Source organism: Euwallacea similis, chromosome 3, assembly GCF_039881205.1.
Source record: "Euwallacea similis isolate ESF13 chromosome 3, ESF131.1, whole genome shotgun sequence".
Taxonomy (NCBI): domain Eukaryota; kingdom Metazoa; phylum Arthropoda; class Insecta; order Coleoptera; family Curculionidae; genus Euwallacea; species Euwallacea similis.
The window spans coordinates 3,568,229-3,592,096 of NC_089611.1; the positions used below are offsets into that span (position 1 = coordinate 3,568,229).

The 23,868-nt window shown below is 35.4% G+C and overlaps 1 protein-coding gene across 2 annotated transcripts in view; it reads right to left on the reverse strand.

Annotated features, from left to right (window-relative positions):
• LOC136420117 (nephrin-like) overlaps positions 1-23,868 on the reverse strand; it is a 132,112-nt gene that overhangs the window by 29,027 nt on the left and 79,217 nt on the right. For both annotated transcript variants that reach the window (XM_066406903.1, XM_066406904.1), the window contains exon 3: positions 12,183-12,324. In XM_066406903.1, the coding sequence (XP_066263000.1) occupies positions 12,183-12,324 (142 nt within the window). The remainder of the gene's footprint in view (positions 1-12,182; positions 12,325-23,868) is intronic.

Below are 23,868 nucleotides of genomic sequence, written 5' to 3' on the forward strand. Positions count from 1 at the left end.
ATTTTTGATAAGTCCACACGCATGCAACTTAAATTAAAGAAACTACTCGTGCATTGCGTGCACTGCTTGCCCTCGTGCTATTTTTCAACCCAATTTGCATTCACGTAAACTACCCAAAAATTATAATTTACAATTTTCGTTACACTCATTATATTATCAAACAACGCATTTCTGGTACTTTGTTGTCACACTGGACCAATCCCTGACCAAATACAGTGGTAGTTTGTGCTACTGCACCTATCAAGTGTAATATGATAAGTGGAACAAAAATTATCGATAATTTTTCGGAAGGTTACTCGATCCAAGTCAAATTGAAAAAAATACGCCTTTTAAAAGGATTATCGGTCTAAAAACCCCAGGTTTGAGTCTCTGATCATGTGAAAACAGTCTTTAGGCTTGTATTTGTTGATTTGAAATTAATTTAAAAAAAAAGATAATAAACCTGTATGTACAGGTTCCTTCAACTGGAAAAGCCGTGTTTCTAGTCTCAGAGGAGGAACACATAAATTCCGAGCATACTTTGATCTATTCTCTTTTGCTCCCCACAAATCTGTTCAAAACCCACTTAGATACTAACTTGCATACTTAGTAAAATCTAAAGCTGTAATAAATTTTCAGAATCCAGATACCTTGCATTCCAAAGAGAGCAAAATTACAGTTCACACATTTCTTGTATAACATCTAAATATGTTCATGCATAATGCTGTTTGTTGCTGTCACCTTTGATGAAATAAACAAATTCGGAACTTGCCGAAAGACGGCATTAAAGTTGTGCGCTGCGCCAGGAAATGAAAGTCCTATTTTATAATCCGTACAGACGAGAAGTCAGTCTTTCAAATTGTTATTAAAATGAAACAAGACAAATGAACGCTCGCAAAATCCGTTCTAATAAAGATTGCTTTTAATCAGAATTAATTCAGAATAATTTGCCAGACTTCAGAATTAGCCTTTGTATCGATCGCCTTCCCAACTTTTAGTGCTAGACGAAATGGAACTTCTAAGTTTGCAGTCAATGAGTTCGAGACTTTAATTGCAACTAAATTGATAATAACAGTCAACGTTAATCAGCCCGAAGCTCGGCTAATTTGATGTAATTTAAATTGATGAAATCTTGCCTGTGTTGTTGAAGCTCTGCTGGAATTTGCTACAAGAGTATTATGATCCATCGCAACTAAGACAAGGTCTTTCATAAAACTTTCCAGCGAAAAGCTTCTAATATCACTTAATAACTTTTAAAGCTCTTAAAAGATGTGGCGAGTAAATAAAACCATCATCTTCCACTACTCAAACCTTACGAGTTCCAAAGAAATACGGGAACTAAGTAAATTCCTATTAAGGAAGCTCCTGAGCTCAAGAGCGAATGGAAGAATATGCTCCATTTTACCAGGAAAGGGATGTTTCAATTGCAGGAAAAGGAGGAACGAACATCAATTACAGGGCGTATTTTATTGGCCTTCGGATTGGAGATTCTTTCAAAAAAATTGTGTTCATTAAATGGACATTGCCTCCGGGTAAATTGAGGTTCTGTTCAGGGAAATTTTCAAACTTACATGCTGAGTAAAAAGCAACCAAAATCAAGGGCGAAAAAAGTATTAATGAAAGAAATAATTTTGGAAAGTTGCGGATGAGTAGCAAAACAAAAAAATCTGCTCGAAATGGGCTAAAAAAACTCAAATCGTGAAGGAACGACTAGGTGTTCAACGCTCAAAACAGAGAAAATTCACAAAGGCTCAGTGAAGGGAAGTACGTCACGTATTTTGACGGAGACTGAAAGTTCGTAGTTTTGGAATTTTCAAAAAATAAAAAAATTCATCGCTATTCGATTAACATTTTTTGAACTTAGTGCAAATTCGGAGAAACGAGGTATGCCACTAATATTCATGAAAATTGACAGCTCATAAATATTAATTTTATATAAAAAAATCATGTTCTTGCTAAAAGAGGTTAAGAGTTAAAGCACAAGGGAAAAAGTCCTAGTTTTAATTAGCACTCAAAATTCGTAGATGCTATAAAAAACGTAGTATGCCTCTGGCACTCACTGATGTCACTAAAATTGCATAACTCATAAAGCCTAATTAGCCAGCACTGCTCTGGGACAATCAGAGTTGTACCGGAAGGGGAACGAGAAATTCATAAAATCACATTTGTTTAACATAAAACGCGATTATCATACCAAGTTTGGAAAATTCGTGAAATCAAGTACTCAGAAAATAACAGAACACCAACTATTCGGGATCTTCAACTGAGAAATAGAACGAAGAAGCATAAGTGGACGAAATCCTTTTAAAAAATTATTGTAGCTACCAATACAGAAATACGATATGTGATTACTTACTTACCTAACTTTCACCCCTAGATCGGCTTCTGTTTTGGAGTAATCTTTATAGCAAAAATCCAGTTCACGAAACGAAATTTTCGAAAGAAATTAATCTGTCGAGAAGACAACAGCTCTTTTAATGGTCAATGCTGGCCCCGGAGTTCCCCTAGAGGATTAAGCTTGTCCTCCACCAACATTCCCTAATCCTGGAAGACAGATCTGACGCCGCCGCAATCTATTATCAAGCTTAATGAATTACTCGTAGAATGATCGCGCAGTAATTTAGTTGGTGGAGAACGTGCTTTAGCATGTTGCGACGTGAATGTAATTGCAAAGTTTCTTTTCTCTATATTAGAAGAGATTGGCCACATCAGAGGTCTGAATTCACTTTCGGCTCATAACGGTCGCTGGCCTAGACAAAAGAATTCGTTATATCGGTTTAAGGGCTGGAAGCCCAAACGGAATATTCCCTCTGGGAAATCTCCTCGCAAACGGCTAATCTGGGAGGATGCTGTATGGATCCACTATAAAATTATCTGCGGTGTTGTTTAGTCAATCAGCGTTCGAGACGTGATGGGGGTTTTAATCTTCAACCTCAATTTAAAGCGTTCCAGGGGCGGAGATAGCGGTTTTGTTCTGACCACGGTAATATGGAAGCTAATGAAGGAAGAGTACGGTGAACTTTGCATGAGTTTCGTGATATGTTGCGAACTGTTCTGAGTGGTTTAAGGTAAAGTAATAATTTTGAAGGAATTTAATTAGTTTTGACAATGGTGGTTCCAGAATGTCCGAAGCATAAACCACCATAAAAGAGAATTTACAAAAACGTAAAAGATTCTCTGGGTGAAAGGAAAACAAAATGAAAGAGGCTCGGGAAGACGCTGACAGAAGCAATAAGAGACAGAATGTTGGAGAAGCAATATTCGACGATACAAAATGTCATAAAGAAGCATATCCGACCAAAGAGAGAATCTTGACGAGGCAATAACTGACGTCAGAGGGTACCTTAAATAAGCAATATCTGGTTTCACAAATAATTTTGAGAAAGCAATAAGCGCCGCCATATGTGATCATATAAATAGCGGTATCTGACGGAAAAAAGCTTTTGTGAAAAGCTTCCAGAAGGACAATCTAGAAGGACAAGAACACCATGAGAAAACGTTAACCAACGTGAGGGATACTCTGGATAAATTGAACACCAATATGAATAAAGAAGAATCTGTAAAAAAGCAATGAAGGAGCAATAGCTGCCTCGAAGAAAAAATGGATATACCAAAAATGAAAGTCCATGGAAAATACACTTTTAAAGTAGTGGAGATGAGTGGAACTGTCCTAAAAACGCAATATGGGACTTTATAGAAAATGTTGAGAAAGGTAAAAGATTATCATAAAAAGGCAATATTCGCTTGGGAGTAATTCATGAAGAAGCCCTATTCTATATGAATAACTATCATAAAATAGCAGTAAGAGGAATTATACTGAAGAATCAATGTTCGGAAACTTTATGGAACTATGTCTTCCATGAACTTCGAGAAAGTTTGATTTTTTTCACTTTTTATTAATGTCACAAATGTTAATTTCTTTTCCAAAAAGGTTATATGTGTGCTATGTTTTGGTTGCAAAACTTTCGTCATCTTTAAGGTATAGTTGTTACTATTGAAGCGAGTTGTTTCATGACTATAGAAAATACTAAAGTCTTCCACTATTATCCATTAGAGCAACGAAAAATCCCAGTTTACCGTAAAATTTCAAGATACTTCGAACCCTTCAGTTCTCTCTTGTTTGATGTGTCAAACAGTTCCACCTATATAACTGGAAGAAAACATGTCAATGTGCTTATAATAACACCATAAATAACTTGATCGTGTTGTCGGAGTATCACTTTTGATATTTTATACATTTCTTTTAAAACAAAACAGAAAATATTTTTCGCTAAAATGGATAATTCGAGGGGACGCTTCCCTCTGTTTAAACTTTAAACGAAAATTGACAATTTCCATCAAATCCGAAATCTCGATTCGACTTCCAGCTTCCAGACCGCGACGCCCTTTGGGACCAATTATCGTTTGTGCGAGCCAATTTCGCGGCAACGTCAATAATAATGGAAAGTTGATTGTGTTTTATAACAAAAAACACTGGCGAACATAAAGCCCGCAATGCCAGACAGAAGTTTCGCTATCTGGAAGCAATACAATGTCTGTAAGGGATGCTAAACTATGTAAATCCTAGAATATTTGCATAATATTCCTTTAGTGGCGAACTGTTTGGACCTGTTTTTCCGTCTGTATTCAACAGCATAAATTGCGGTCTAATGTTCCTTCCCTGTGGCCTAATTTAACTAGGAGGGAGTGATTTAGGTTGTATGATGATAAGAGTTTTGGTTTTTATATGTAAGTTCTAATATAGCAAGCCTTAGATTGAGTTTGGGCATTGTACAGAAAAGCGTAGTGCCAGGACCACAATACTTATGACCAACATTAGAAAAGTTCTGAACCATATTGTGTTAGTCTCTTGTACACTTAGTTACAATTTTGTGCTACAATGTTTCTATGAAAGATGTTCCACAGAACTTCAAGATGAAATTAATGGTTATAAAGAGGGGCGTTCTAAAACTCGGCACGTTATGATTCTTCAATTAAAAATCCGGAAAAACGGAAAGGGAGAAAAGGAGTTCATAAAACACCTAAGCGAGTAACGAATGTTATCCGGGGGATTATCGCGGACCTAATCATCGACGGATTAAGATGAAGATTAAAAGCAATCTTTATTAAAGCAAAGTTTCGCGGAGATTTCGAGGTTTCATTTATCTTATTTAATTCCATTTATACTTCTGCGAGGACAAAAGGCATTTTTTTCAATTGGATGCAGTCCTCCGGCGACCATTAATTCCGTCTAAATACCCTCCAGGGACTGCAAAAAGCAACTTTCCATGTATGTCCCTCCTTAAGCGTGTAATGCAGGCCTGGAATCAGATAAAGCCGAGTACCGAATGTACAAAAACCAGCTAAATTTATATTCTGAATGTCACACGCACTAACGTATTCAATTTCAAGTCATGGAAGTTCCATTAATCATAAATGTAAACTTTTGGTAAAAAGATCGTTCCGAAATACGGCGAACCGATTCTTAAATCACTGTTTAGTTGTTGGAACTTTGGCTCAAAGTTCTCGGGGCGGAGTTTAAATTATATTTACCATGTCGGTATGGAGGAAAATTTAAATTAAATGGCGATGGAGTCGACTTCTCTATTTCCTAATGGGAATTGTTCGACATGTTATAAAGACAAGGTTTTGCTGTAGGTAGAAGTGCATTTGCCTTATTGGAGCTCAATGATAATGCTGTTTGACAGTGTGTTAATGACAAAAGACAATCTGAAGATTTTCCTATTCATTCAAGCTTTGGGTTATGAGCGACATATGAAGAAATAAAAAGCAACTTGAAATTTCAAAAATATCTTTGGAAATAAGATAAAACTGGAAATCTTACAGCAATAGCAATAACGAACTTGAGAGAGAAAGAGAGTTGAGAAAAGGCAAGAATAGATTCGAAGAAACAGTTAAAACTAACGTCAAAGGCAATTTAAAAAAGGTGACAGGAACTTCAGAAAAATGGAAAGTAACATGAAAATATTATATTTAACGCACCTCAGATAAACTGTGAACCAGAGTGTGAGGAAATTACTTTTGAATAAACAATATCCGTTATGTAGTATTACTCCGTTTTCTCGTGTATAGCTTATTCGAAATTCTCTCACAGGTCGGATTTTGCTACTTAACATCTTCGGAAAATGACCTTTTCGAAATTCCGTATGTTTCGAGGATAAATTTTTAAGAAAAAGAGGGAAATTATATGAGGTAAAGAGGGAAAATAAAACTCGTTAGTGGCGTTCAAATTGAACAAAACTTAGTGGAGACTTGACCAATTGGTAAAACTAATGTTTGGCAAACCCAGATTGACCATTTCAAGTTGAACTCTTTCAAAACCAAATAAACGCGTATTGGATCCGCTCGAAACATGTTTCTGGACCCCTCGGAGAGTGGTCCAGGATAAGCCGTAGTAATTCGATCAAGACCCGAAAAGATATATAAAAGTCGGACCTGCATCTGAGTGTCCGGCAATAAGGCTACAAAAAATGTGCCATTTGTAGCCGGACCGGGCCGGTGGCGTTCGTTCGAATCAATTCAAAACTTCCATTCGGAAAAGTTTCCTTAATGCCACACATAAACGGGGACCGGCTGCAGAAGGGAGCAATAAGACACACTCGGCAGCCGGCCATAATAACCCGTTATGGAATCCGAAGACGTTCTTGTGCGGGAAGATATTATAAACCGGCAAATAAACAATTCGCCATTAGTCAAGCCTGGAAGCCGAACGCTGCCCATAACTGCGAAATTATTCGGCTCTATTTCTCTTTCTGAAACAGCCACCGGCATTAGTCGGTAATTTATCCCTGGATTTGTTGCAATTAACAATCCAGCCCTGGAGATGGTGCCGCTGTCGCGGTTTCTTCTCCTTTTCTTGCGGTTTTTAGGCTCGACGAGTTTCAAACTAATTGCCACTTTGGTTAATTCTCTTTCAACACCCTAATCATTAGAGTAATGAGAAATCTTTTACCCCCCATTTCCCTCTCAGCAAATAATTTTGCACCGGAAATATGGAAACATTCACTGATCTAAAGTCACCCGCAATTAGCAATCACTTTTCAATTTGCGAGTTTAAACGGTCACGCATAATTAAATTCAGCAAGGTCCGCTAATTGAACTACTAAATTGCGAATTTAATAAAATGGCAGGCGTGGTTCATAATTAAATCGTTTAATTCAAATTATTGTCCATGATAATAGCACACGTCTATTTGAATTAAATATTCTCAAAGTATGCACTTTGGGGAGTTGTCTACGTGATTCACGTGGCGAGCTAAAATGTTTAGGTAATTGTTCAGCAATTATTGTCAAATGTAACGGGCTATTGTAATGGCTTGTAAGACCAGCTACAATATGAATAATAAGGGCTTAAATAAGGCTATAAGGCATTACGGTAATAAATGGTTCCATTTATACATGCAAAAATGTAAACGGGAGGCAAACATGCTATCGCTTCCATAGACATCTGTTATAGTTTCCTAGAATTTATTTTTAGTACTTCTTTTAATGTACGAGTGTTTTCCAATCATTTTTGATTATGTTCTTTTGAATTATTTAATTGCTGTATGCTTATAGATCTGGACCTATTTGGAATTCCGAATTTTTAACCCTGAAATTTCACAACTACCTAAAATAGGAAGCAAAGCCAGGCGAACCTCTACAAAAATTCGACTGTTTCACAGTTCATAGTTCTACATGATATTGAACACTTTAGTTTGAAATCTCCTTAACCATGAATCAACTGAAACACTCCGTATATCCATTAAGCCACAACCTCGAAGAAAGTAAGGGATACATGTATTTGCAAACCTTTCTTCTTTTTTCTGTGATCCTTACCACGATTCCTCCTGTTTCTAAAGAAGCCAGTTGTTAAAAAATTCTTTAATTACTGACGTCATTGAGGAACACATAAAATAGGAAATTTTAGGTTATTTTACTGTTAACTGATTGTAATTCTGAGCTTGGCAGTCACACAATACACTACTTGAAAGCAAACACTTTTCGCCCGCTTTCGGGAGATGCATAACTTCATTAAGAAAATGCAAATACACCTCGAGGATTTCCACCTGGCCGCACACTAATCCGACCACACAACGGAATCTTTATGTACACGAAACAGGGTCCTTACTTTTCGTTACTAATAAGCCCCGAAAGATTACCCACAAGGTTTCCCCATTATTCCTGATGGGGCTGTTATAACGTAATTCTAAAAATAAAGCTCCGCGTTTCCGGAAGTATTACAAAGCTGATTAGATTTTTTCCTGTTTCTTTTTGTTCGCAGGTGAAAAATGGACCCGAGGAAACGGGGTCGAGTTTCTAAAGCGGTTTTCGGTCTCGGATTGGATCATTAACAGAAACTTCAATGATCAGTAGTTTAAACTCTATTTCTAGAGAATGTGGCTATCAACAAATCATCCACGAGGAAAAATCGCTGCGACTTTTTCCTGATAAGCCATGACATGTGAATCTAAACCCAGAACAAAATCCCAACAAAGACTATTAATGAATCTCTTCGTATGTCGCTCAGTTTGAGTCATGATTACACCACTAGAACGAAAAAAATGACAGCCATTTTCACATCGCGGAGACGTGAAGTGCATCCGATATTTAATATAAATGCAAATCGTGAGAGCTCGTCTGTAATGGCAAAAGCGGTGTCCCGTGCAGTTAAGAGACACTATTATTGTATCTTGGCATTTTAATAAAATAACCGACATGGCTCTACATAGCTCTTTAGTTTGGTTTAATTTTGTGTTATGGGACCCTCTGAAGCGTTAGTACTTCTTCCAGTATTATAAGAACCTCATTTCGTTTGCCTTAAAATAGCTGGAATTGTTTGGGTGTAAAGAAATGGTTTTCGAATTTCATGAACTACTTAGTAAAATGTATGGATTTTAGATAAAAGATGAGTGGTTGATCCTAATTTTGAGCATTTTATGGGTCTGGCTAGGATGACATATTCTCAAGGAATGTCTCTGCCTTGAAAGAGTGAAATATTTTTTAAAAAATGTATATGGGGAGAAGTAGATTTAGTTCTTTTTAATTACTTCCGAAACTACAATGTCTTGTAAAAACCTTTTGCTCCAAATGCTCTCTTAAAGAAAAGAACAAGATCTGTGTTACACCTTGAGTTTCCGAATTGAATGATTGCCGATTTTTCACTAGAGCACTTGAACAGCAATCGGATAACAAACAGAAAAGACAGAAAATATCCCTACACGTAAACTTTTGTCTTAAGATTTTTTCGAAAACATGGAATTATCCTCAAGTAGCAGATCTCAAAAGCAAAGAGTCCTGCAGGTAAAACTCCCTTAGAAATATTCCACCTAAACAAATATTTTCATATTATTGTCCACCTGAAAGGCTGCAAATAAACCAGCAAAAAGTGACAAAACACACACATAAAAACTTTAATAATTTATACTCGCCCCTGTCACTTTTCTCCCAGAGAGCCCTATTAATCACATTTATTTTAACATAAACTTTCTGAAGATGTCGTCGGTCGCTAGGAAACTGGAAACTGGTGTTTGAGTAACTGTTTAGCGACTAAAACTCCAACAAGAACTTTTCCAAGAAAGTGGAGTTTTGATAATATTTAAGCAGCAACTGAATTGTAAAATTTGAATAATATTAAAAAATCTATAATAAGGTTAATTGCCCCGAAACTTAAATTAAAGTTTCGTTAGTAATAAAACTTGAGCCGGTGTGAAATTCTGGGCTAAATTATCTTTTTACCGAAAAATCATTAAAAGTTTGCCCGTGTGGTGGCTTATTGTGGCAAGGAATCCAGCAGCTTATTAAAGGAGGGCACCAAGTTGCTTTACACCGCCGTTGCCTGCCCCGCGGGTAATTAATTACCAAACTTAGATTAGCACTTTATTTAATAAAAGCTTAATTTTTCCCAAAGCAAAATGCGGCAACCTCTAAGAAGTCTAAGTAAACCTCCATATTCGCGCTCTCACAATAATCCCGGCAAATCTCCTCGAATTATTTTCTCTAAGGATATTGAAACCGCCCCGATTTCAAATCTATTATTACAGGTCGTCCATTATGCAACGACAATGCTTCCAGGAGAGCGAATATTTTGAGGCTGATCCAGGAAATCCCGATGCATTTTGCCTCTGAGATGAATTTCCCGATGTTAAAAGGGGGTTTTGAGGCGAAACCAACTTGACGAAAAGGTGGCTCAATTCTTAGGGGAATATTTCTCAATTTCAAGTTTAAAGCCTACGAAAGAATTCAGAGAGAAGTATCTAACTTCTCCACGTACGTAAGCGGCGGAAGCTGTAAGTCTATAGGTGAGTCTGAAATATGCATGGGTGAATAACTTAAAGAAGCGTGGATTATGAATTCTCTAAGAACAGAGTATCTTGAATGTATAATAGAAAATATTTGTATGTTCTAAATATTGCAAAAATCTGTAAAAGCAGAGCAGCGTCTTGAATATAAAAAAGAAAAACTCTCACTCTCATCTGCTTATACTTTACTGTATTATGTATTAATATCAACGCTTATAATATAATAATGCTTTCCGCATTATATATATCACGTATATCACGTGGCGTAATAGATTCAGAACTTTATTCCATTTAGAGAGAAGCTGTTACTTTAATTGGATGGGAAACCGGGGTATAAATATCAAATTTTCTATATAACATAACTAGACAATCATTTGGTTTTGCAAGAACAAGATTTAAGTTAATTCAGGTTTGATAAGCTTCTACTTTTCACTTTGAACTACAGTTTTATATTTTCCCTCAGACATAACCATCAGTTAAATTGTATTGGACGAGAAAAACAAGCATAAAAAATAAAAATAAGCTTGAATTTAAAAACGCCCTCCTCATCGGCTTTTTTAATGTTTTAACCTGAAAGCTAATTATAAAATAATGCATTCCGCCACCGTGTTTCTGTGAAATTAAAAATAATGTTAGTTAATAAACTGTCTGAAACAGAGGCATGACAACCGGGCTTCTAAGTTGAATTAAATAAAATTATTTTAATTTCTCGAAGAGCAAAATAGCTTGAATAGAGCAATAATCTGTAGACTTTTTTTACATGCTAGAAATTGCTAGTTTAGGTAAGTGAAAAACAGCATCGTATTAACCGAAAATTTTAAATATTGTTAAGACGATTTGAAATATGTGCGAAAAGTACTTTCTGAACACTACTGCATTTGGAAACAACGCATTCAGATACTGTATTTCATATGAAACGCCCTTTTTAAACATTTTTAATATCCAGCGTTAAAAGTAGATTTATCCAGATTTCCTAAATATCATTAAATCAGCTTAAGTTACTGAATATGAACATTCAGTATTAAATATTAACGCATTTGTGTAATAATGTGTTCCGCTACTGCGTTTTACATTTAATAAGCCCTTTGAGTTGTTATATCCAGGAAAATTTTCTGTTAAATTGTGTAATAGGAAAAGCGCACAATCCGGATTTTTTAATTTTGACGAAATCGGTTGATTTAACTGAGTTTTTTGATTTGACCTTTTTGTTTGTGATTGACCAACTGCACCTGAATTTCCCATATTACTGCATTTGAAAACAATATGTTCACGCGCTGTGCTTTACGTGTATTTTACGATAATTTTAGGTATATTTTTCATCCAACAAAATTTTCTGTTGAACTTTTTTAAGAAGAGAGGATTTTTCAATTTTATGAAATTTAGATGTCGTGCAGACCGCAACTATATTTCATGTGGGATAATAGTTTAAAGTTTTTTAATATTAAGGAAAATTGAGATTTGAATAAAGATAGACAAGGGTTAAAATTTTTATTAAGAAATAATTAAAACAAATATTATAAAACTCTCAACCCTCATCTGTTTGGGTATACTGTCAACCCAATTTATCTGTTGAAATTAATCTACCATAAAAATATTATTTTTCGAACTATCTTCGAATTTAAAAAGGCATTCCTGGCACCATCTAATCATTTATTTTCGAAGAAAATTTGTTTGCATTTTTCCGCTTTGTTATTTTATTACTTACCTCATATTCATTGTGTTTTCTTTGCATAAACGTTAAAAATTCCAAGCTTAAACTATTTCCCACAGGAAATAAATCTTTTATTCAATTAGAAAGCCTCCCCTAAAGTTAATATAATCATATTCATCTTCCCTTGCAAATTCTCCTGACCTACTTCAAGAATATTCTGCGATTACATCCCTGTCTTTCATATAAATTCAAAGTTTCCATCCTTGTGCTTACCTGTATATCGGTGTGTGTTCGTCCTTGTACCACACAACTAACTCCACACTGTCGTTTGGCAATGAAGAGGTCAGGTCGCAGGGGAGCAATGCAGTTCCCCCCACGAGGGCCAAAGTGCTCAGCGTGGCCCCAGTCGTCGCCCCTGCAAAAGGAGGACGATAATAAAGGGATGTAAACAACTAGGGATGAGATACTTTTTCTGTTTGGTACGTTTATAAACGGCAATAAAGGTATATTATTTAAGCATACGATTTTATAAGACGATAATATGCCAAATGTGAGTATAAAGAGGAGTCAGTTTTCGAGTGTTTTTTCTGCGATTAACTAATAAATAAGCATCGCATTTTTATTTAACTGTTTTTTCATGAAAAAAGAACAACATTTAATGTATTTCCGTAGAAGTAAAATGTAGTAACTTTGCTGACATTAAAATATAAACAGATGAGGGATAAAAATTTTCAAATTTAACTAAAATTTTCTTCCTTTGCAATGCCAACAAAATATTATGAAAAACGATTAATACATCATATGAGCAGATGAATGTGAATTTTCAAATGCTTTTAAATATGAATTTTATTTGAATAAATAATTTATTTCATCCACATCTTGAAAACTTTCTCGTTTTTCAATTGGAAATACCCAAGACTAAATTATTTTAACGCTGACAAAACCTGTTGACCGTGTAATAATATTTTTGCCAACAAATCGCAATTTTATAACCGCTTTGTCAGCATAGAGCTAAATTGTTGGCCTTTTTCGCGATACTGCAATATTTAGTAGACGATAAAAGCTATGACGCTGCGTGCTGCATATTGCATGCAACGATATTAGTTTTCAGTTTTAGGCAAACAACGCTTTTTGTGTGCTTTAAAACAAAAGCTCAGACTTGAAACGTGTCGAAAACTCATTCAGAATTCGAGCAAATGGACCAATCAGAAACAATTCTGGTTTCGCAGTTAATTGATGACCGGACCTTTCCGCCCGGAATAATTTGAGTGGATTGAAGTGAGGAGCCTCAATTTTAGTAATTATTATAACAAAGCCCTTTCAATTATGCCTACTGCGATCAGCTTATTCCAATGCTCTCGACTTTACAATTCGTGTAAGCACCATCATACATTTGGGAGATCAGAATTTAGCCGTCCAGGCACGAAAATGTCTAATCCCGCATCTAATCCAGATTACTAAATATTTTAGAGTACAGAATTTGGGGACGGAGGCTAGAGAAAACCCCCAGAGATCCATGTTATATTCAAGGGAAGGCCATTATAACATTATACTCGTAAATGAATGTATTTCAGTAGAACTGGCGTTGATGTAACATTTTAATTACTTAGAAAGGTGGGTCGCAAAATGCGATAAGTCCAGGAATTTTAATGTATGCCATTGAGTTTTAAGATCAAAAAACTTGCTTATTAATTCGTGTCGCCACAAAGGGAATCAGGCACGGAAATACTGGATCTAAAGGTAATTTGTTTAAGTGAAATTAAACTCCCGGTGTTAACGTAAAACACGGTATACTAACAGACATTGAAATACGATGTGCAAACATCCTAATGAATTCCAAACAACGGCGCTAAAGGCATCCAATTCACTTTTGTTATTCTATAGGAGCGGAACAATGCATTTTAATTAAATAAGGAGAATCGATAAACAGTTATTGACAATCGTCCTTTGAATAATTAACTTAGAGCTTGGCACAAAGACAGTAATATGGAAGAATTGACAGAAGCCCTATACGAACCCGAATAGCACAACTCAAAAGTTACAAAAACCATGATAAATTTAGGGAAGATTATGGAAATACAAATTCGGATCAAAATTGTGTCTGGATATTTAATATCACGTTTAAAATAACTAAAGAAATGGTAAATTGAGGAATCTGAGAAGATGCAATTTCATCATAATTACACAGTTGACACTTTCTGTTCTCCGTGGGTGAAAGAAGCTTTCGGGAAACTAAATATAGCTCGCTCATTAATGGAGACTTTGTAATACGTAAAAAACCTTGAAATTATGAGTTTGATAAACGAGGCAAATTAGACAAGATGTTCCTTTAATATTTCAAATATATTTTGACATTTTAAAAAGAATAAAGAACGGTGAATTTTTAAATCTGAAATAAGAGTTTAGCAGTATTTGGAGAAATCTATAGATTTAAATTTTGCCCGGATACTTGATGTCACTTTAAGCTCATTAATGAAGATGTTGAAACACATATCAACTTTATCAATTTTAAAAACTGAAGAAAGGGGAATTCTTGCCATATTTCTAAAAAGCCTTCTCTAATTATAAAAAAAACCTTACAATTTATGGAAATTCTGTTGATGTTTACTGATTTCATAACAATTTCTACAAATCCATAATTTCAAAATCACATAATTTAAGAAATACCCAAAACTTTGACATGCCCTCTACGTTCCGCTGCAACTCTCCGTTGGAACCAAAAACGTTTTTCCTGCAGCCAACTAGTGTATATTTTATGATAAAATGTATGTCGCACATAGCAATATTGTGCGCTATTTGGCTGCAACTGCATATTGTATGAGTCAGTGTCCCACTTTCTGGGCAGCATCACATTCAGACCACGAAAAGAAGATTTAAAATTAGTTAGCTTTCTTTTGGACAACATTCAGGTAAAAACTTGAGCTTTACATTCAGAAATTGAAACTGTGGATTGGGCAACAAATTTCTTCCCCAAATGGGGGCATAAATTTTATTGTGCCAAATCCACGTGCATTAGGACTAACCTGACCTAGAAATATGCCTCAAGTTCGTATTCTAAGCGGGGCGCTGGGTCGATAAACATGAACGTATTTTTCTTTTATTAGGAATGCCAGCACTTCGTTATACTTCGCAGTTTATTTTCCCAGTTTTCCGTATTCGTGGAGAAGTTATTTTAAATAGATACCCATCGAATAAGATGGCGGGAATGCGATATATTGTTTATTGAGCAAATTTTGAATCGTGAATTTTTAATAAAAATTCAAGGGTCACCATTTCGAGGAAAATTCCTAGCAGTGGTCTGTTTCTGGGAACTTATTTAAAATGGAAGAAATACCTTGTTAGAGCCGCTAACAGAAACAAAGTGATAAGCTTCGCGTGTCCGATTAGCGTGTCACGGTTCGTCTAGTTCAGAGCAGTTTTATGAAAACTGGCACATTTATGACCATGGTGACACATTAATTGTCATTAGATCGGGGTCAGGTTTTGCCGTGTCCCTATCAATAATACAAAATAACCACTACTACGAATAAATCACTTCAAACCGCCCTTAATTCCATTAAAGCAGCACGATATTAGCGGGACTCTTTTGTTTCGTCCACATTAGGGGCCAAACCTTGAGAAATAATCCTCTTTGTGTACGTGTAAAATGGCAAAATAATTAGCGCAGAAGTATACCATAGTTATATTGTTAAAAGAGCGTGTAATTATCTGTTATTATGTTTCCGCGCAGCAACGAGAAAGGTTTGTAGCGAAGATTAAGCGAAAGGCTTTATTTTATGGCGGGAGCGAGACCTTCTAGTTTGAGATTTGTAATTTTTGGACAGTTGGCTTGCAACGCTAATTTTTCTTGACGGCTTTTGAGGACTTTGAGGAAAGGAATTTTAAATCTAGAAAATCGCTTTTGTGATTTTATACCTTCAGAAAATGCTCCAGTTCGAATCAATCAAATTTACTCCTGTTTTTTTTTCACTCTAAATTATCATCGGTAAGTTATAAAATAATTTATTGCACATTGGACAATTATCAATGACTATGATAGCTGTATCTATTTCTTTTTTTAATGAAGAATATCTAACTAAATGAATCCAGAAAATTTCACTTAATTTGTGATTTCTTAAAGAGCCACCACAAGTAATACTATTTGCACTCAATCAAAACCACCCCTAAAACCGCCCTAATTACGAAGATTCAGAAGCGTGTGCATATTGAAATCAGAAATTGGCTTAATTTGAGTGAAAAACTCATTAATGGGAATTACGTTCAGTCTAAATAGCAAACGAGCGGCTTTAGTATGAATTATTTAAACCCAAATACGGTTAATTAATAGACTTTCAGCGAAGCTTTAGAGCAAATCGCTCGAATATGCAACAGCTCATTTTTCATTTTGCTTTAGCTGCATTGGCTAAGAGCGGACTCTATTTGCGAATAAATATCGATTACGAGGCTATTTAGAGTCGGGTATTGCACAAGGAAAGAGTTTGAACGAAAGAGGTGTTTTTGGGGAGGGAGCGGGAACTCCCCCAATCTTACACGTCAGCTGTATAAGCGATAAATCCAATGTTCCGTCTTTATTGTCCATGGTCCCCTCGGTAGTATATTCCTGGACCCTTTACGTGACTTTATTTTCGAATGTAAGAGCCTAATTATGGTTTTAGTCGAGACTGAACTTAAGTATTAATTCGAAACGCGTGATTCTCACTTCCCCTTCCGAATGATTTATTTCAATCTCGAGTTCCGGTTTAATTTAAATTACGTGTAACGGAGCGTGGTACGAACACTGGAAAGGTGTCTCGGTGGCAAAATTACTGTACTTTGTTGCGACCGCAGAGACACTATTTTAAACCTTTGTCTCATCGAATACTCCGGAGGATTCAACCATTAACATCTACATTTCGTCGTATATTCGGGCAGGAGGTGTTATTGCACGAGATACGACGGGGATTTAAGCAATCAGTTTCTTTTCAGCCAAATTAGGAAATTCCATTCCTAAATCTAGCTAGACAGTTAGTAAATTGGAATTGTAAACCGATTTTAAATTGGGTCGTTATGCTCTACCGCAAACTATCTCATCTTTTCATCAGATTATTTATTATATATATTTGAGATATTTCCACATCTGTGGAAAGTTCGAAGAGCATTTAAAATAAAAAATTTTATAGTCTGAACACACAAAAGTTACGATCTTAACAGATGTTAGAATGAGATTGACGTCCCAATTCAGACACCTCATTTACAATTCACGGAAAATAGTGTACTAAAGCAACAGTGGAGCTTCTATCTAGAATTCTAATATCAATTAATGGGTCTCCATGGGCCTAAACGTGCCGCTTTTAATAAAACTCGTCGTCTCGACAAGTCGACACGCGATCTCGACATGCAAATGGATAGGCCCTAAAAAAAAAATATCGTTACAAATAGACACGCTAAATTGTGATTTCTATAATTAATTTCTAAGCCTCAGGAGCCCTGAAATCAGCAGAATTTTGCTAGTTTAATTCAAAGTGTTAAATTTACGTAGTTGTACGCGACATTTCTATATGGAGGGTCTATGATAAATTCAATTAGCACTAGACACTTTACTTATTAAATATTTTGCACTCATAAAATATGGTTTTAGTATTCGGTCCAAGTGCGATTTTTCACCATGAAGCAATTATTTACAACTGCAACGTTCCTAGAACTATTTCCTGCTAAATAATCGAATCTCCTCCGTGAATTTATCTACAGTACGAAACTGTGAATTATCCATTTCATATCTGGGGACGTTGATGTATTATTCGTCGTGAAATAAATTTTATATCCCCCAAAATTGAGCTGCGCTCTAACTCTATCACGGCTCCAATCTATTTATTGCGAAATTTTATTAATGGCCGTTATTTATTAGGTATTTAGCTTACCTGGAATATTAAATATTCTATACACACAGTATACATTTTGAAGTATAGTCTATAGTAGTAATTATAGAGTAAACTTTAGTCACGGTCAGGCAATGAAATATCCAAAACAACAGTCAACTAATGAGCCGATTCCGAAGGTATAAAATTTGAAGCTTGTAAACAATGCGAGCAAATCGATATTTATCACCGTCCTCCACGTTGGTCACGCGAAATTGCAATCTTTTTTAATGAAAAGGGGGAGCCTTGTGATAAGGAGCCATTATGGCTTTATGTGCTGCAAAATTTAAAAATGTCAAAATTACACGTCTGGCTGTTTGAAATATTGTTGCATTCGCAACACGGATAAACTAAATTTGTAACAATCAAAATTATCTTCCAAGAGGGGTTCGTTTTTCTGCAGAACGCGGGAAAATTTATGTTTTCATTCCACTGTTAAACATAAAGCCTATTTAATTATTTCATCAAAAAATTGTTAAGCAGAAGTTAGTACTACAACGAGCGCAAGGATAAGAAACCCTTTTCCATATAATTAATGATATTCGCGTTTCAACACTCCGTAATAATAAATGGTCCACCTTAATTAGACTATTAATCTAAGAATGAATTAAACTGGCTTGATATTTAAGAAAAGCACAAAAGAGAAATGATCTCGCATTTTTAAAATGGTCCCTTTTAATTTTCTGTTAGTCTTTCGTCGAAACTACCGCCCGGAGAGGGAAATTTAGTACAGTTCATTGGAAAAATTCACATAACGATTTTCGCGAAGATGATCGGTTAACGTCACAGCTCGTTAAGAGTCTGATTACTAGCGAAACCCTGGGAAAAACATTTTTTTTTTAATCACATTTGAGCCATATGGAAATCAGCCGTGAACGGGTTGTTAAAATTTGTTGACTGTTCAAACTTAAACTATTTTTCACCGCAAATATTCAGTTATAGTTATGAGAGTGTCCACTTACCTCATTCGCTGCAAGTTATTCGTACACTGAAACCCGATTCGTTCACTGAACTTGTCGTCAAAGATGAATTTATTATAAAAATTTAGAGGATTTTCTGAATTTTTCATTAGACCTAATATGTCATTATTTGTGCTACAACGCAGCAACCCATTTCCGAAGCAAATCGGATGCAAGACTGTCAAGTAACAATGAACAAGAGGTCAAACTGACTGGGATCAATTTACATAATAGAACTGCACAGATACTGCATTTATACATCTAATACTAGGAAAATCAATAACCACAATTCGGAAATTACCTATCCAACGTATAAACGAAGCAACCGTACACCGGTTGTTTAGTAGAGTGTGCTCTGTAACAAGTAGCGGCAAAACCGATCTCCGTACTGCGACGTCATATATCATTCTGGATGATTAAACAATATGGCGCCATAACTCTGGAAATTTGCTGCCACTTTAGCACCTACACCACGCCGGGATAGCGTGCGCAGTAAATATGCATTTCGGCTTCAAGAGTTGTTTTTGATGTATTAAGAGTAATCGCTCCATTACTTTTAATGGCGTTTGATGTTAATTCCGGGCCAATTAAAATGCCGTGACGGACCTGAAGGTTCAGGGCGCGCATTAGAGGCAATAACCGTAAAAGAGTCTGGGTTTGTGGTTGGCATAAAAGTGCGGTACGTCTAATAAAACTAAACCCGGTGATAATGCAGCTTCGATTGAACGGGGAATTACATTTTTTACGAGCGTATCTCGAAATCCCCCACGCTTTATGTCAGAAAAATGTGCTTCCAGGTTACGCGCCAAATCCGGAGCCCATGCTGGTGGGACTGAATCAGAAGGAGATCGATTCGTTGCTAAAACATCCACTGCTTTCAGCAACGACTAAACCGCATTACCCCGGTTTAATGGATTGCAAAATTACGCAAACATAATATTTTCAAAGATAATGGACCGTGTACTTAACCCTCCGGGAAATTTGTTGTCGTAAAAGTGGCATTAGTTTCTGGAAAAGTTTTATTAGGGAATGATTTTCCTTTTTTGGGAATGGCATTTTTGTACCTCTAGAGCCACTCTCTCTACCACGATTTCTGGCTAGTCTGGCTTGAAATAAATTTACTTCTTCTAATGTTCTATTATTTTTGTAGACAACAGAGTGAATTAGGGTTATAAAATTTCCGAGCTCAATCGCTTTAAAATCATAATTAAATTTAACATCATACTAAATCATTAAGAACAGGAGTTTTATAATTTCCGACCACAGATTTTTTTGCTACAATTGCAAGTTGCGTTAGTCTTCGAAAGAATGATGATTTTCGTTTACCAGGAATATCATTTTTGGACCTTCGCAATAACTCTCTCTATAGCGGTTTTCGTCTTTTGTGGCTCAAATGAATTTACTTCTAACAATGCTTTGTTATTTTTAAAAGGCTCCTAGCCCTAATATCATTAAAATCATACTTTAATCTAATAGATCGATTCAAGTTTGGAGTATCGCAATTTTTAATTTTAAGTTATTTTTTTTAAATTCTACTAGTATTTTTTTATTTTTCAAAAATGTTTTAAGTCATAAGCACGTTTTTCGGTATTTATTTACACCACGTTCAATGCTCTTCTCTCTTTATTCTTCAAATTTTTTTTCATAATTTCTTCCTTAAATTAAATGCATCAATTTTCCAATCTTTACAGCATTTACTCAGTATCTTAGAGCAACTAATTAAAAATTGAAAAGCTTGCACTGAAAACTCTTATTTGTATTAAAGACTGTTTTAATAACTATTAACAATAAATAAAATTGTTGTGATCCAATGTTTTATTAGTTTAATTTAACAGAAAACATTGTGCATTCTCGTTATTCTTGCCCGATCGTTTGACCAAATATTTAATGTCCAACTTGTAAACTGGGATTGTAAATAGGTCTGTCATTATTGGGAGTGTCATTAACACGTTCTGATATTTATGGTAGGCGGTTTTACCATGATTGCTGTAATTAATGGTTTTATTTGAGTATTGTGTACTTTTGTACACCTGGTGAATTATAATAAAACAAAAAATGCTGTAAAAAGGGAACATTACAATGGAAAAGTTTTCGATTATCTTTGAACCTATAGTAACCTTTCTAGATATTCCTAGATATGTTACTAGGTAAAGAAGATTCGCCTGCGAAAACTTTTAAAGTATATATACCAAAATATATGAGAATGAGAAGAGAAATTAAACTTATAAAGTTACTAAGCAATTCCCTTTATACTCTAGTGCTGAGAAACGTCTCTGTAGTGAACAATATGAGTCCGAACCAAAGCGTTACTGGATTGGCACTATTTAACATTTATGAAATACCGATAAAAAAATAAAAAGACTAGGAAATCACTTAAAACAGTATAGTTCTCTGCTAATAGAGTTATAAGCTTGCGCACTCAATTTTATATTAATTTTAATTCCAGGTTACTTTCGAATGCTTAGCACAAGAAATTTCAGTATTTCTTCAGGAATCTCAATATTTCTCTCTCCAAAGGACCGAGTGACCTGGTCGTAATTAATTCCTCATATCTCCCTTACGGTTAGTTCGCATTACTTCCTAATTCAGTAATTCCATCCATCTGTAAATCCATTTAGGAGTATTGAACACTAATATAAAATTTCAATAATTTACCTTACTACCCTGAACCAAAACTAACTTGAACTAACCAACAACAACCCACAACAGATTACTTTTAAATCAAATAAGTTTATGTTAAAGTTACTCAGAAACTCCTAACTCTCCAAAATATCCGCCTTCATTTACATACTTTAAGGTACAATGTTTTAACTGGAACTCGAACAGGATACTAAAACCTAATTCAGTACCACTTACGGAACACTGAACAGTAAATAAGCAATTACTGCATGTTTGTACAGGGAGTGGAGCTTTAATTACGCTCATCATGCTGCACATTCGTTATGCATAATATGTTTAGTCATCTTTGCAATAAATTTAAATTTAAAGTATCTTCTGCATAGTCTAGGAGCACGCAATTTTTTTAATTCCGATAAAAATTTGATTTCGAATTGGCCTGAATGAGTAATACAAGGTAGCAATTACCCTCTTAATTCGGGCTTCAAGAAACACGCCAGTTTTTCCCTTGAAAAACTGCTCATTCATAACTTCCCTTGTTCTTGACCCATTTTCGCGCTAATCTACGCAATTGCCCTTTTCGAAACGAGATTTAAAATCCGTTAACGTAAATATATGCTAATTTAGGGAGAGAAGAACACGCCTTTGTAGTAAACACAGCCCAACAAGTATAGCTTAACTTATATTGCATGTATGCCTCAACGTTGTATGGAAGCAGTTGCGCAACTTTAATCAATAACAATCCAAACTTTGCACATTAAACCCCAACTACATATTTTACCGGAAAATGCATATTCGACCCTTCTGAGCTCTTAATATGTGTTGCATAGGGGAAAACGTCAATACAGGTAGCTTAATTATTAACATTTATATCAGGGCTGGCCTGGGGATTTTTAAGGGGAGTGAGCCTCGTGGCCCTATATCCTTGCTTTGGAGTATGCATTAAACTTTCCTAACACGCAAACAGTTTTAGCCAAGCAATTTAAAGTTTTGATCTGTGTTTCGGAGTGCAACCCCCATTGTGATCTGGGAAATATTAATTTCCATAAATATTAACTAAATGCCTCGCTGCTGGGGTGTCGGAGTGTTCTAAATTATTATGACTCAATCGTGAGATTAAGATTATTTGGGTCGGTGTTATTAGAACACTGTCGACCTTCATCGGGTTACAATGTATTGATTTTGAGGGAAAAATTTTTATCCCTGCAAGCAACAAACCATTATCTCCGGTAAGCCTAATATATATGAGTCAGTCTAAGCTGAAACTATAGAGGGTTTTCAGTTTGTTTGATGCTACAAAAGTCGGTAGCGGATTACCATTTGTCCACTGCTTTTAAAATATCAGTGAAAGCGATTTCTTTTCCTAGATTTCCTGCAAATTTACGAGTACATCAAACATCTGAATTCGGTCCCATTTATTATTACTTACAATAAATGGATTTGGAATTTTGCGCCTCCTATATTTATTGCTTTAATTTAGGCAAAGGGAGCCATCTTATTCAGATCCTCTCGAAGTGTCTTCCATCTTGAGTATGAAGAAAAACGAGCTTAAATTTATCCTGACGTTATAACTTTGGAAAGGAGAGACTATTTAAATTACTTTAAGGGTGGCATCGTTAATTCTTGAATGCAATTTGGTCAAAGATGAAAACTTAGGTAGAAGCCCAGACAAAGTCTTTACTATCTAAGTTCGCTTATTGCATTTTTACCCCTTATAACAGTTTCATAATACTTTTGAACCAACTTTCATCGCCTGCTGCATCAGAGCTGCAAAGTTGCATAACGCATTTTGTGGCGAGTCGAGATACTCGCCTGGATGGTCGATTGCAAACTTTCGACCTGTAAATTGATTTCAGTCTCTTTGGGTTCACGAAATTACCTAACTTTGCCTAAGATGAATCGTTTAGCTTTCTATATGGTAACCAGTAAGGTTTCAAAGATGTCGGACCCAATATTGTTGTTAACAAGCTAAAGTGTCAAAGAAATAGTTTCATACGTTTATGCTTGAAACACATGCTTTCAATTTTAATTCAGGTACCTAAATATAATTATTGTTTTTGCGGAAAATTCCGTGAGTTTCTAAACTGAATCACAAAGTTTATTTACGTTTAAGACGCAACTAAAAGACTGATGCAGGAAAAGAATTTTACAATATCGAAAAATTTAGCTCCATACAGAACCTCCATAAATTTCAATAAAGCTGCACTTAGTCATAAGCGATGGAGGGAATTTCTCTTACTGCACTGTTATAGTATATTGTAAAGTATTCATGTGCCTTATTATAGGCTGTTCTTCTAAATCCTAAACCGAGTCTAAATAATCCATTACCCGTAATTTAACATTTCACAATTTCAACTTTTTGAGTGTAACTAACTGGAACAAATTTTCAAAATTTTATGAATTGATTAAGTCATTAGCAGCTAATAGAAATTGGAAGCAATAAGCCCTTTTCCCTCGTCTCTTTCCCTATTATCTTTCAAATAAGGAACA